Raw genomic sequence first — 15,879 nt, forward strand, 5'->3', positions numbered from 1 at the left:
TAAAAGTTAACAGGTTAGGGGAGCTGCGCAGGGACACAGGCAGTTTATTCCACAACTGGGGCGCTAGTGGTTTAAAAGAACGGCCTCCGATGCGGGCTCTCGTGACACGGGGAACCGTAGCAAGAAACAAGGCTCCTGATCTGAGCGGCCTGGCAGGGTGGTAAAATGTTAGCCTTTTCTGAAGGTCAGCCTTCAGATATGTCATGGTGGTGCCTTCTTACTCCTTACATGAATCTCTTTTCGAGGGTGATGTGGCATGGTAACTACCTTAGAGGTTGCCCACCTGGTTGTCCCAGCTTCTCTGTACTCTGGTTGGCCAGCACAAGCTTTCCACATCTTCTACCACCAAGACAGCATTATGACATCCTGCCAGGCAGTGTGATCACTCCCAGGAGTCATGAAGGAGAGGCTTTGGCTGGAAGGAGGTCACACCTCCCCTCTTCCAAGAAAGCTTGTGAAGTGGCACATCAAGGCGGTAAGCTTCAAAGGCTGCACCGCCTCTGTTATGCATCAGGGCTGACTCCCTTAGGAGGAAACAGTCCTCCCCCAGCCCCAGGCACATGTGCGGCTGCATCCAGTGTTTTAACATTGTGGACGGTGCTGCATGTTGTGCATTTCGATGCACAATGTGGCAGGCACCACTCGGTGCCTGCCACCTTGTGCATGGAAATGTAGGGGGTACCATGGGTACCCCCAGTGCAGCGACACCTCCCCCAACAAGGGGGGCCTGCATCGGGCCCCCAAACCAAATCCCCGCCAGACTTTCCATGGTGGCATCGCAGCCATGGAAAGGTGCCTGGCCACACACATCCTAATATAACGGACGGTGCCTGCTAGGCACGTCCACCATATTAGTGACTCTGCTCCGCCCGCTAGGCAATTGGCGCAATTGCCACCATAGGAAAAGCGGCAAACAGACTTTGCGTACGCCACGATACCCACCGCCATCCTAATATGGCGGTAGGTAAATCCCAATGTGATGACGGAATGATCGCCACTGCGGGCCTAGCGGCTGCAATCATTCTGCCATTGTAATGAGCCCCTAAGAGACCCCCTGACACCAGATCCTTAGTACTGAACAGCCTGCATCAAAGAGGACAGAAGAAGGGACCCACACCAGCCACACCAAGACTAGCCTAAAACAAAAGAGGGATACCCTGCACCTGTGGCAACATTCTTGGAACTGCCTGATCATTTTAATTTTTGTTCCACACAGAAAGAGGGACCCCTGTAGAAGCCTGAAGCACCCTCAAACTCCCCTGAGCTAGTGATACTAGTAACCTGCAAACTAAAGGTAAAACAGCCCCCCGGATCCGAAGAATCACTGGCCATCAGGCCCTCTGAGGAATAACCCAAATATAAATGGTTTAGTGCATTGAGGGAGCTATAGTGTAGGCTTCCGCAAAGTTAAAGACATTGCTTTCCCCTGGACCATTGGACATTGAAGCACCTTTATGCTCTGTTTCCCGCTGCCCAGGCTTGTTGGTTGCCGGTTCGGCAACGACCCCCTTTACTTGATGCTGCATTAAGAGAGAACACCATCCAACCTTCGACCGATTTCAGCAACCACTCTGTCTTTTTGCATCTTTTTCCCTCGCACTACCGTTTCAGTGGTAAAAGCATCTCTCTTGCGTCTACCGTCCAACATCAGGGACAGCCAGGACAAATCTGCACCCAGGCTTCATGGGCCAGGTAAAACAGCAGCACCTGCTACTGGACAGGGGTCTGGGGCGGAGTGTGAGGAAGAGGAATTAAATGAAAAAAGAACTTACCTCTGACAGCTGGCCACTTCCTCTCCTCCAGCCTCCGTCCTCCGTCCCGGTTTCCTTCATCTTCCTGTCCCGGCCGGCAACAGGAAGCACCCAGGCAGACAGGCTCCCCTGAGCTAATCACAACACTGCAATGCAGCGTTGTGATTGGTCTGAGAGCTATGGATCGGCGCTCAGACTTCAACAGGCAGCCTGTGCATGTTCCTGACCAGGCTGTGTAATGCAGCCTGGTAGGAACGTGCAAAGTGTGCCTGTATAGTTTGGTCAGCCCAAGAGGGCCAGCCAAACAGTTCAAGCACACTAAGGAAGTGCACATCACTCCTCCCCTGCTCTTGCCAGCCCCGCCCGCCACTGACTGCAATAGGGAAAATAAAATTATAATAACAATATGTTATCATTTTCTTTTTTCTTTTGAGCAGTGGGGCGATGCTTGTCCACCTTAGTAGAGGAGCCGCCACTGAGGTAAAATTGAATTGGCTGTTATGGTTTGATCTATGACCCGCATCACCTTTACCCTGCAAGGATGCCACACAACTCGACCTGCAAGTGACCGATTGTCGCTGGTGGTTTCTCCCATTGAACTCAATGTTACATTTTTACTGTATTATTTTCCACTGATTTTCTATTGCTTTGAAAATGTATAACTCCAGTTGTATGTATGCTAATCCGTTTGTATTGGTATCTTTCTTACGTATTCCATGTTGATTGGAAGAAATACTGCTTTGTTGCCACATGGGGTAACAACCTGATCATGTACCTCAATTTGCATGCCCACTGCTTCACTCTTTCACACACAAACGGGATTTAGGAGTTATTTAGAGTTTGGCCAATGCGAAACAACCACCAAAAATAGACAGCTGTCATATTCTCCCTATTTGGAGTATATAGCCATGTATACCCTCCAAATATGGTCGACAGGGTAATATACCATGTTTTCAGTAGATAGCCGCATCTGCAAAACTCTAAATAACCCCTTAGTCTCTGAACGTTGGTGGGCTATTTTAGCTCTATCTGGCTGTGATTCTCAATGTGTAGCCTCCAATGATCCTGCTTTTGGTCTGATCCTCACTTTATCTCACAGCTTCCTATGCTCCTTCGGCTAATATTTCTGTTTGTCCCTAATCTATGATGCTCTCCTAACTTGTGTTGCTCTCTTCTTAGTGCATTGTTTTCTGTACTCGGTGTGATGCTCTCTCTTGTGCCTGAATATCTTTATCATCTGCTTGAACTGTAATCCTATCCCTTCTCTGTGCTTTTCCCTACATTTACCATCTTGCTATGGCTTCTGTACTAGCTATGAGGCGATCTCTTCATCCTGTGATGGACATGTCTCTTCCCCGGCCTTTAGTGGATATTCCAAGACTACTGTCATTTTTTAAATTTCAGATGTGTTATCACGATGAAGAATTCTGTATCATCAGCAAACGTTGGCAAGTTCTACTATGCTGGCCATAAGGTGAGCTCCAAATTTAGCTGCTTGTGAGAATGAAATGAGTGGGCTGCACCCGTACTTTGTGTAGGTTTCAAAACCCAAAATTCTCCAGAAAGAAATACACATCAGGTTGATGATGATTTGGGAATCATCTCCCTCCAGAACGTCGCATCAAGCAACACTTTAATAGATTATTTCATTTAAGATTTCTGTTTTTTTTTCAATAAGTAATTCCAAAAAAGGAAACCAATTCAGGAGATATTAGAATGAGAAGAGTTTGCCTGTTTCATTTTCTCTAGTGGACAAAAGTCCCTGAGCCTGTAGTGCTGTGTTTCTTCATTACCAGCCACACCTAGCAGGCACCCCCCCAGCGCTCAACATCATAAGAGACTTGTTATATGTTATATGTCATAAAATGTTTGAAACAGGGATACCAAGCCAATGTAACACAGGCTATCAACATCATACCCTGTACAGACAACGAGTCACGCATATCTGTAATGTATTAAGTGTCTGTAAGAAATCCTAAAAAAATGTTGTTTAAATAGTTGGACACAGAAAATGGCACACCAGGAAAATCCAGCACAAATCCTTTTATTGTGCACTTATGGAACAAGGACAACGCGTTTCGGCATTTGCCTTTATCAAGTAACCACCATTTTGTTTTCCAACATATTTAAGTCCGTCTTTCATGACAAAATCATAGAGATAGAAAACATACTTTCAATATCATCTCAGTCATCAAATAATGCAATCACAGTGCTCAATTAGTATATTAGAACAGTGTTGATAAAATCTAATATTTGCATATTTACAGTTTTGTGATAGATGCCATTACGGTTTCATTAGTAGTGAAGGACTACCGTTTTGATGTCATAAGCGTTCGCTATGCCAGCCGGGCAATGTAGTTCGACCCGTTGAGAGCGATAACATTGCAGGACTGCTGTTAGGCGAGATTCTACTTGGGTAACGTGTCTCATCCTAGCATCATCTGACTCGCAATTGGTCGCAATACGGCTGGGTAATTTAGTTCACCCGCCGGATGCGAGCAGGGTTCGAGACTGCTGTCTGATGGAACTCCACTGACATAGTGTGTCCGTACCTAAGGCACTGTAAATTATGTCTTACTACTACTAATGAAACCGTAATGGCATCTATCACAAAACTGTAAATATGCAAATATTAGATTTTATCAACACTGTTCTAATATACTAATTGAGCACTGTGACTATATTATTTGATCACTGAGATGATATTTAAAGTATGTTTTCTATCTCTATGATTTTGTCATGAAAGACGGACTTAAATATGTTGGAAAACAAAATGGTGGTTACTTGATAAAGGCAAACGCGGAAACGCGACGTCCTTGTTCCATAAGTGCACAATAAAAGGATTTGTGCTGGATTTTCCTGGTGCGCCGTTTTCTGTGTCCAGCTATTGGAGGTAGATGAGAAGCAGGTTCGAATAGAGTGTGGCGGCTGCTGCCACCAACGGCGCCAGCGTTGTAAGGCTGAGGATCGGTTTTGCAGGAACTTGGTGGTTCTAGCGATTATAACGATTCCAACCGTGGACTAAGAAGAAATTGGGTAAGCCTGTGTCCTGGTGCGCAAAGGGTGTGGGAGGTAGCGGTTTCGCGTCTTGCAACGAGGGGTTGCTATTCAAACACACCCTAAACGTGTAGCACGGTGCTTTCACCCGAGCGCATCATACAACATAACGCGCAGTATCTTTTAGTGTACGGAGACAAACGCGACAGCCACAAGTAACTACCGTGGCGTGAGGAGAGTCCTTGTTGTATGATGAGTGAATGGGACAAAACGAGGGAAGCTGAAGCCCTGTCCCTTTTTAGCGAAGAGCAAGATACTGCCCAGAGAGATGCGACCACAAGCACTGCCCCAACGAGTGGAGACTCTACATTGAAACAGAAATTAGCGCTATTTGAAAGACTAAGCAAGCGTGAGATTAATAAGTGGTGGGAAGTAGCATCACTCACAAATTACGTGGAGGTTGGAAGAGTCCCACGTGGACTACGAATCAGCATTGTACCAACGTATGATAATCCCAACAAAGATCTACTAACAAATGGTCCCAGTATATGGCAAAAACCTGCAAGGGCATGTTGGAGATGCTCGTTAAATATGCACAAATCGACTTGGAGGCCACGAGAAAAGATCCAGCGGCGTTGAGAACTGAATTGGAGAAATTTAAAACAGAGAAAAGCTTGGAGGAATTTATGAAAGCTTTGCCAAAAAAGCTACAAGATTACGAAAACACTATCAAACAAAAGAAACAGAGAAAATTTCTTAGAGACAAACGCGATTATGCAGAAGGACGCATATTAACATATGCAAGGAAATACGATCTGACACAAAGAAACCTTCGAGCCAATTGGTCCTCCAAAAAAACGACCGTAGTATCAACAGGATCAAGCTCTGACATAAGCACAGATACTGAGGAACGCAACACAGGGATCCCTTTAGGTTCACGACCCTTGACCTTTCACCACGAGTTCCAGATACTGAAACAGAAGAACGATCAGAGTCAACAAAACAGAGTACAGACCAGAGGACAAACAAGGAGCAAAAGCGCCAAAAGAGGAAAAGGAAGAGGTCGAGGGATAGTGGGAGAAGAAGACGATTAAAAAGGAAACACAGAAAAATAAATATGGGAAAACAATCTGGGAATACAATAGAAGAGAACAGAACTGTTGTAAAGCTCTCAGACAGACAATTGAATCAAACAGAAATCACAGTACTACAATTGGGATTGTCTTTCTGCACAATTTTGGATATTAGATTTTATCAATACTGTTCTAATATACTGTGACTACATTATTTGATGACTGAAATGATATTGAAAGCATGTTTTCTATCTCTATGATTTTGTCATGAAAGACGGACTTAAATATGTTGGAAAACAAAATGGTGGTTACTTGATAAAGGCAAACACCGAAACGCGTCGTCCTTGTTCCATAAGTGCACAATAAAAGGATTTGTGCTGGATTTTCCTGGTGTGCCTTTTTCTGTGTCCAGCTATTGGAGGTGGATGAGAAGCAGGTTCAAATAGAGTGTGGCGACAGCTGCCACCAACGGCGCCAGCGTTGTAAGGCTGAGGATCGTTTTTGCAGCAACTTTGCTGCGAAATTCATTAGAAACAAAGGCCGGAATGAATGAATTTCGCGGCTGCCATGCCGTAGGGAAGCTGCACCGGTTCTCACAGGATTTAAAGGCTAAGCGGTCTGAGGAACTTTACCGCGATCGCAATGGCACACCAACTGCGAGGAAATAACATCAGCTGGGCAAATAGGGGGCGGGGCCCACTAAATGTGAATTAATGTTTATCAGCTGCGGAGTACCCTCCGGCAGAGAGATAACCGGCAGGAGAGCTTTATCCTACATCGCAGCAAATACCTGGAACGAGCTCCCTGTGAACATCAGATGCTCCCCCACCCTGCACACATCCAGGAAGGACCTTAAGGCCTGGCTCTTCGACTGACCCGGAGATGCCCCTCCCCCTAGTGCCTTGAGACCCTCACGGGTGAGTAGCGCGCTATATACTCATATATACTCATGAATAACTCATTTCACCCTCTGAGGCGGAAGCCGGAGGTTCTTAAGCTCTGTCTCTCTTTATTTTGTTAGTAGACCTACGCTTGATTAAAAAGGCATTTTTAGTCCATTTTTTAAAATTGTGTGTGCAATTTACCTCCGCTTTATTTAGAAAGCGTTTTTCACCAGATCAGACTCTTCCTGTAATGAAATCCAGGCAGGTTCCGCAGGAGCGTCAGGAATCCGATGATAATTCCACAGCCTTCCCCTGCGGCCTTCCGACTCTATCAAACCCTAGAGTATCGAGAGGCTCGCCAGGGGAAAACAGGGAGACAAAACAAGGAAAGGCAGGGAAGAAACATAAGAAGACTTGACTGTAATCTTCTGTGATGATTGAACACCAGCTGGGCGGAATTCAGGAGGACAGCGGCTGAAAATAAAATTATATATCTAACAACAGTTTCTACTATACGTAAGCCTCTATGTTCTCTCTATATCAATATTACATACCCCCAATGTTTTGTCTGATGTTCGGGAATGATGTACAGGAAGGGGAGGTTTTTTCGTCTTGAGCTACAACTAGAGTAACGGAACAGGTTTGAATAATAACACTCTTTTCACCATGAACATACACTGTAAATTCTTAAAGAACAAACTCTCTCACTGGTTTTGATGCACAAGGCTGTCCAACGTATGTGGCATCCAGTAGTACACTTGACAAGCATTCAATGCCAACATCAGCACAGGGCCATGAATATCTAAAGAACAAAGCACATGAATGAAAACCACGGAACATCAAATGCCTTGAATAAACAATTTAGGCAGTGCACAGCGCTGTTACCGTGATTCTTCGATTAGTCTGATGTCTTGTGCCTCCAATGGAATCCACGCAGGTGTCCCCAAGTACAGAAAAATAGGTGACCCAGATAATGAATAAGGAGGGGGCCAGCAGTAATGCATTCAAGTAAGGAATGCCAGGGACAAATAAAGCGGAAATGCCGAATGGCTGAGGGAACTCAGCCAGGAGGCGTACGGGGTGGACAAACTACCTAAATACCTAAATAAGGAGACCCTTAGGCCACCCGGCCGGACGGCGGAGACTAAGCCCGGCCGCCGGGCAGAGTAGCAAAGGGAAAGGGAGCAAAGCACCAAGTGCCCGGCCGGACGGCGGAGACTAAGCCCGGCCGTCGGGCGGAGCGGCAAAGGGAAAGGGAGCAGAGCACCAAGTGCCCGGCCGGACGACGGAGACTAAGCCCGGCCGTCGGACGGAGCAGCAAAGGGAAAGGGGACGTAGAGTAAGCGAGCTCCAGCAGAGTACAAAGGCGGGAGCCTCAGGAACTCTCTGCAACCAACGAAGGACAGAAACTTCCTCCAAGTCGCACTCGAACGACAGACACCAAAAACCGGAAGTCAGGCACAGGGAACAGGACGGAACAGGAACACGGAGCTAGACGCTAGAACGTAAAGCCTCGATCCCAGGGCTCATGTTTGATTTATAGGGGCTTGGTCTTAAAGGGCCAGTACGTGTATTCTACGGGGCGCGATTCTCGGGGCATGACAGTACACTCCCCCCACAATTCTTCTCCCCTACTTTGGGTTTGTCAGGATGCTTCAGATGGAATAACCGTATCAATCTAGGTGCATGTACATTTGATACCCGTTCCCATGTCCGCTCCTCTATTCCATAACCCTTCCAATGGATCGAATATTGAAGATTCCTTCCTACAATACGGGAATCTAGAATCGCCTCCACCACATACTCCTCCGAGTCCTGAAGGATTACAGGAGCTTGTCTCTTAGGTAATCGTGTACCTGGCTCAACCGGCTTCAACAGCGAAACATGGAACACGGGGTGGATCTTGAATGAAGGGGGAAGTTCCAGTTTCATAGCCACCGGATTGATCATTTTCACCACCTTATATGGGCCAATGAACTTGGGGTTGAACTTGCGTGGACCTCCCAGAGATATGTATTTAGTGGAAAGCCACACTGCATCACCTGGCGTGTAAATGGGTTCTAACCTCCTGTGTAAGTTTGCCCCTTCTGTATACCTCACTGTTGCCATCTCAAGACAGTCTAATGCATCCTTCTGTACCTTATGTAATCTTTCCAATCTGTCAGAGGCAGCAGGGTTGGAACAATCAATAGGGGACCCTGACTGCAACAGTTTTGGGTAAAACCCATACGAACAAAAGAAGGGGGTGGTATTGGTGGATGAGTGTGGACTGTTATTGTACGAGATCTCAGCCAGCCATACAAACTCATCCCAATCCTTCAAGGAGTGCAAACACTGATTTCGTATGTATTGCTCAAAACACTGATTAACGCTCTCTGTTTGTCCATCTGTCTGAGGGTGATGATTTGAGGATAACCTAACCTCTATCTGCAGCAAAGAACACAAACATTTCCAGAAACGTGACACAAACTGGGCACCCCTGTCGGAAACCAGGACGGAAGGGAACCCATGGAGTCGGATTATGTGTTGCATAAATACAGAAGCCAATTCACTTGCTGTGGGCAACCTCTGTAGCGGTACAAAATGAGCCATCTTTGTGAACAGATCTACCACTACTAGCAAAGTGTTGTTTTTCATCTTAGTGAGAGGTAACTCTACTATGAAATCGAGAGACACAGTATGCCACGGACCAGGAGGAGATGCTAATGGCATGAGTAAACCCACAGGATTAAGACATGATACCTTAGTTTGAGCACAAACATAACAAGTCTTTACATAGGACTCTATGTCTTTGGCCATTTCAGGCCACCAAAACTGATCTCTCAAAGCCTTGGTAGTCTTCTTAATCCCTGGATGATCAGCTACAGGATGAGAGTGATACCATTGCATAGCCTGTTCCTGCAATTCCTTAGAGGGTAGAACCACTCCCCCCTGGACACAAACCAATCCACCCTTTACAGACACTTCTCGGGATCCCACCAAGGATGCAACATCCACTGCGGCCTGACTGCTCTCTACTTGGGCTAGAAAATCTTCTTCAGTTGACGTTCCTCCAATGATACTAGGTCTGGGGATGATGTAAGGCGGCTCTACAACCTCTGTGGGAGATTCAAAACTTAAACGTGATAGAGCGTCTGCCTTGCCATTTCTTCTTCCTGGTCTGTATTGGACGGTGAAATCATACTCACTAAAACATTGTGACCATCGTAATTGTCTCATAGAAAGGGCCTTGGCGGATTTGATGTATTGTAAGTTGCGGTGGTCTGTATATACCACCGCCGGATATTTGGCCCCTAACAAATACTGTCTCCATTCTTCAAATGCTTTTTTAATGGCGAGAAGCTCCTTATCTCCCACTGCATAGTTGTATTCTGCAGGGGTGAACTTATGTGAGTAGTAGGCCACAGGATGACACTCTCCCGTTGTATCCTTTTGAGACAGCACTCCTCCCACAGCCACCTGCGAAGCATCCACCTCCACCACAAAGGGATAGGATGGATCAGGATGTCGTAATACAGGGGCACAGGTGAAGGCCTTCTTCAGAAGACGGAAAGAAGTCTCAGCTTCTGGGGACCACACAAAAGAGACTCCTTTCTTCAACAAAGCTGTGATAGGCGCCACCAGGGTAGAAAAGTCTTGAATAAACCGTCTATAGAAATTAGCCAGACGCCAGAAGCTTTGAGTTTCTTTCACCGTACGAGGAGCTGGCCAGACCAATACAGCGTCTACCTTGGAGGAATCCATACGAAGACCCCAAGGGGAAATGACATACCCCAAAAAAGGAACTTCTTGTGTGTGGAAAGTGCATTTCTCTAACTTGCAGTACAAGCGATTTTCCAGTAATCGTTCAAGTACATTGAGCACATGCTGCACATGTTCAACCATAGATGGAGAAAAAATCAAAAGATCATCTATGTAAGCAATAACATATACTTCCAACATATCCTTCAACACTTCATTTATAAAAAACTGAAATGCTGCAGGAGCATTGCAAAGCCCAAAGGGCATCACGAGATACTCAAAAAGACCGAATTTGGTACAGAAAGCAGTCTTCCATTCATCTCCCTCCTTGACCCTCACTAGATGGTATGCGCCACGTAAGTCTAGCTTGGTGAAGAATTGGGCTTTGCGGATTCGGTCAAGGAGAGAGGCGATCAGGGGTAGTGGATATCTATTCTTTATCGTGACATCGTTCAGTTTCCTGTAGTCAATACAACAACGAAGACCCCCTTCTCTCTTGGGGATAAAAAATAGAGATGACGAGGCTGGGGAACAGGAAGGTCTGATGAAGCCTTTTTCAAGCATAGTATCCAGATATACTCGTAAATACTCGTTTTCTTTTTCTGTGAGAGCGTACACCCTACTACATGGAATTCTGGCCCCTGTTTCTAGGTCAATTCGAGAGTCATAAACCCTATGTGGAGGGAGAATGTCAGCTTCTCTGACATCAAAGACTGCCTGTAAGTCGCTATAGCAAGGGGGTAGTTCTGGATCACCCTCATTATTGGCGAGTTTGGCGGATGATTTATCCACTGAGGCTCCTAACACTTGGGCCCCTTTATCGTGGGGAAAAGATATCATAGAGGTCTCCCAGTTTATATCAGGATTTTGGGATCTCAACCAAGGAATACCCAGGAGCACCGGGAATTGCGGGGAACAGATAAGATCAAAACTTATGTCTTCATGATGTTCTGTTTCTATAGTCATGTGTAGGAAGGCGGTATGATGCGTTACCGGACCCGATACAAGTGAGCTGCCATCTATAGTGGTAACATGACTGGCTATCTCTTTCCTGGTATAGGGTATCATGTTCTCTTTAGCCCACTTCTCGTCCATATAATTCCCTGATGCACCAGAATCCATCATGACTAACACATGTAATCCAAGTTCGCCGTGGGACAAAAATTCTGACACATAGAGATGATTTGTAGGAGAGTGTTCGTAATCAGAGGAAGAGACCGTTAATCCAGATCTACCCGGAATCCTTGTCTCACAGGATTCCAGGCTTCCTAGTTTCCCGAATACCTAGGGTTTGTGGGTTTTACCGGACAATCTCTCAAAAAGTGACCTGCCTTCCCACAATACAAACAGAGTCTGAGTGTTCGTCTTCTCTGCCTTTCCTCTGGTGTAAGGGGTCCCCGTACTATGCCTATCTGCATAGGCTCACTCTCTTCACTGGGTTTTTCTGCTACACTCTTCCTCTCTCTAAGAGGCAAGTATCGTGCTTCAGGTTTACCCCTCTCCTTCTTTCTTTCCTGGATGCGATGATCTATCTTAACCACCAGGTCAATCAAATCAGTACAGGACGTAGGTAAATCCACTATTTGGGAAAGAGATTCTTTTAAATCATCTCTTAAGCCTTTATAAAACATGGTACTGCGTTTTTCTTCAGGCCAATTGGATTCTACTACTAACCTACGAAAGGAGGTAATGTAGGTTACAATGTCCTGGTTACCTTGTTTTAGACTCAATAATTCCGTATCTGATGAATGAGTGTAGACGTGTCTGTCGAATAATTTACGGAATTCCCTCCTGAAAGCTGTGTAGCTATGCAACAGTGGATCATCCCTGTCAACCAATGGTATGGCCCAGTCTGCAGCCGCCCCACTGAGATATGAAATCACAAAGGCCACCTTTGCCTGCTCGGATGGGAAGCAGCTAGCTTTACAAGAAAAATGAAGCTGACACTGACTAAGGAACGCAGCACAGTGTGCTGCATCTCCTGCATATCTTTCAGGGGGGCTAATGGTATGGAAGGAGGTGTGGTAACCTGAACTATTGGAGAACTACCCCCAGTAGCCCCAGCTGTTTGTTGTCTTTGCAAGGCGTCTACTCTACTCATCAAAGCCTGGGTCTCAACTTGTAAGTTCCCTAACATATTAGCCACATCAGATAGGGAAACGGCATCCAGATCCATGATGCTCGGGCCGAACAAACCACTTGGGCTTTACGTTCTGTAATGAAATCCAGGCAGGTTCCGCAGGAGCGTCAGGAATCCGATGATAATTCCACAGCCTTCCCCTGCGGCCTTCCGACTCTATCAAACCCTAGAGTATCGAGAGGCTCGCCAGGGGAAAACAGGGAGACAAAACAAGGAAAGGCGGGGAAGAAACAAAAGAAGACTTGACTGTAATCTTCTGTGATGATTGAACACCAGCTGGGCGGAATTCAGGAGGACATTGGCTGAAAATAAAATTATATATCTAACAACAGTTTCTACTATACATAAGCCTCTATGTTCTCTCTATATCAATATTACATACCACCAATGTTTTGTCTGATGTTCGGGAATGATGTACAGGAAGGGGAGGTTTTTTCGTCTTGAGCTACAACTAGAGTAGCGGAACAGGTTTGAATAATAACACTCTTTTCACCATGAACATACACTGTAAATTCTTAAAGAACAAACTCTCTCACTGGTTTTGATGCACAAGGCTGTCCAACGTATGTGGCATCCAGTAGTACACTTGACTAGCATTCAATGCTAACATCAGCACAGGGCCATGAATATCTAAAGAACAAAGCACATGAATGAAAACCACGGAACATCAAATGCCTTGAATAAACAATTTAGGCAGCGCACTGCACTGTTACCGTGATTCTTCGATGAGTCTGATGTCTTGTGCCTCCAATGGAATCCACGCAGGTGTCCCCAAGTACAGAAAAATAGGTGACCCAGATAATGAATAAGGAGGGGGCCAGCAGTAATGCAGTCAAGTAAGGAATGCTAGGGACAAATAAAGCGGATATGCCGAATGGCTGAGGGAACTCCAGCCAGGAGGCGTACGGGGTGGACAAACTACCTAAATACCTAAATAAGGAGACCCTTAGGCCACCCGGCCGGACGGCGGAGACTAAGCCCGGCCGCCGGGCGGAGTAGCAAAGGGAAAGGGAGCAAAGCACCAAGTGCCCGGCCGGACGGCCGAGACTAAGCCTGGCCGTCGGGCGGAGCGGCAAAGGGAAAGGGAGCAGAGCACCAAGTGCCCGGACGGACGGTGGAGACTAAGCCCGGCCGTCGGGCGGAGCAGCAAAGGGAAAGGGGAGGTAGAGTTAGCGAGCTCCAGCAGAGTACGAAGGCGGGAGCCTCGGGAACTCTCTGCAACCAACGAAGGACAGAAACTTCCTCCAAGTCGCACTCGAACGACAGAGACCAAAAACCGGAAGTCAGGCACAGGGAACAGGACGGAACAGGAACACGGAGCTAAACGCTAGAACGTAAAGCGTCGATCCCAGGGCTCATGTTTGATTTATAGGGGCTTGGTCTTAAAGGGCCAGTACGTGTATTCTACGGGGCGCGATTCTCGGGGCATGACACTTCCTTCATCCCACTACCGCCTGGGCCACTCTCAGCTGAGTATTGACGGTGAGAGTTGGTCCCGGGGAGGTGAAGGCGTCACAGCGGCCATATTGCGCGTGGTTGCGCCCTGACGCGCTCTAGCTCTCGACAAAAGGGGCTTCGTTCTGGCGCGCAATATAACTCATTTCACCCTCTGAGGCGGAAGCCGGAGGTTCTTAAGCTCTGTCTCTCTTTATTTTGTTAGTAGGCCTACGCTTGATTAAAAAGGCATTTTTAGTCCATTTTTAAAACTTGTGTGTGCAATTTACCTCCGCTTTATTTAGAAAGCGTTTTTCACCGGATCAGACTCTTCCTTCATCCCACTACCGCCTGGGCCACTCTCAGCTGAGTATTGACGGTGAGAGTTGGTCCCGGGGAGGTGAAGGCGTCACAGCGGCCATATTGCGTGTGGTTGCGCCCTGACGCGCTCTAGCTCTCTATAAAAGGGGCTTCGTTCTGGCACGCAATATAACTCATTTCACCCTCTGAGGCGGAAACCGGAGGTTCTTAAGCTCTGTCTCTCTTTATTTTGTTAGTAGACCTACGCTTGATTAAAAAGGCATTTTTAGTCCATTTTTAAAAATTGTGTGTGCAATTTACCTCCGCTTTATTTAGAAAGCGTTTTTCACCGAATCAGACTCTTCCTTCATCCCACTACCGCCTGGGCCACTCTCAACTGAGTATTGACGGTGAGAGTTGGTCCCGGGGAGGTGAAGGCGTCACAGCGGCCATATTGCGTGTGGTTGCGCCCTGACGCGCTCTAGCTTTCCATAAAAGGGGCTTCATTCTGGCGCGCAATATAACTCATTTCACCCTCTGAGGCGGAAGCCGGAGGTTCTTAAGCTCTGTCTCTCTTTATTTTGTTAGTAGACCTACGCTTGATTAAAAAGGCATTTTTAGTCCATTTTTAAAAATTGTGTGTGCAATTTACCTCCGCTTTATTTAGAAAGCGTTTTTACCGGATCAGACTCTTCCTTCATCCCACTACCGCCTGGCCACTCTCAGCTGAGTATTGACGGTGAGAGTTGGTCCCGGGGAGGTGAAGGCGTCACAGCGGCCATATTGCGTGTGGTTGCGCCCTGACGCGCTCTAGCTCTCTACAAAAAGGGACGGGCCTACTCCGTGTAGCGGACGCGTTTGTGGACGCGCCAGATGCACGCCGGAGTCACGCCAGAGTCCAGCCCGTCTGCGCCCGTCCGCGCTGAGGACGGGCTGGACAGCTGGACGTCTGGTCATGATATCTCTGACCCCCCACAAGTTAGATATACCCTTCAGACTCTGCTCGCACTTAAACCCTCGAGTTGCACATGCTCACATACCTATTCCCCCGACGATCTGTTACGCCCTCTTATATGTGGCTGCGGGACATTCAACACGGTAAGCCCCACCCCACTTCCACCTAGGTATAGGCCTAAACAACACACTGTTCCGGTAACCTGGGTAGAGAAGGAAGGTGGTATTCTTCTTAATGCTCGCTCACTCGTTAAGAACAATGTTTTGTTTAGGGATTTCATATCTGACAGGAAGCCTTCCCTGGTCTTCGTCACAGAAACCTGGGCAAAGGACTCTTCCAGCCCTGATCTCATCGAAGCAATCCCGGAAGGTTATTGCTTGGCCCGCCATGATAGACTTGGCCGGGTGGGAGGAGGACTTGCAATTCTATATAGGGACCATTTCCACTGCCACACTGTTGCTATCACTGACCCTAAGGACAGCTTTCAAGCTCTCTCCTTTTCTATAAAAAGTGGCCATAGAACCCTCCTAAATGGAATCTTGGTATACCGCCCTCCAGGCCTACGAACTAATTTCGGGCAACGGCTGCTCCAAGCCCTAGAACC

General features: G+C 46.9%; 1 protein-coding gene across 1 annotated transcript in view; it reads left to right on the forward strand.

The window, feature by feature from the left end:
• The window catches only part of BTBD16 (BTB domain containing 16), an 887,756-nt gene that overhangs the window by 413,738 nt on the left and 458,139 nt on the right, over positions 1–15,879 (forward strand). The window contains exon 9 of the mRNA XM_086920301.1: positions 3,156–3,225. Within this exon, the coding sequence (XP_086776427.1) occupies positions 3,156–3,225 (70 nt within the window). The remainder of the gene's footprint in view (positions 1–3,155; positions 3,226–15,879) is intronic.

The sequence above is a fragment of the Lissotriton vulgaris genome, chromosome 5, assembly GCF_964263255.1.
Source record: "Lissotriton vulgaris chromosome 5, aLisVul1.2, whole genome shotgun sequence".
NCBI classification, from domain to species: Eukaryota; Metazoa; Chordata; class Amphibia; order Caudata; family Salamandridae; genus Lissotriton; species Lissotriton vulgaris.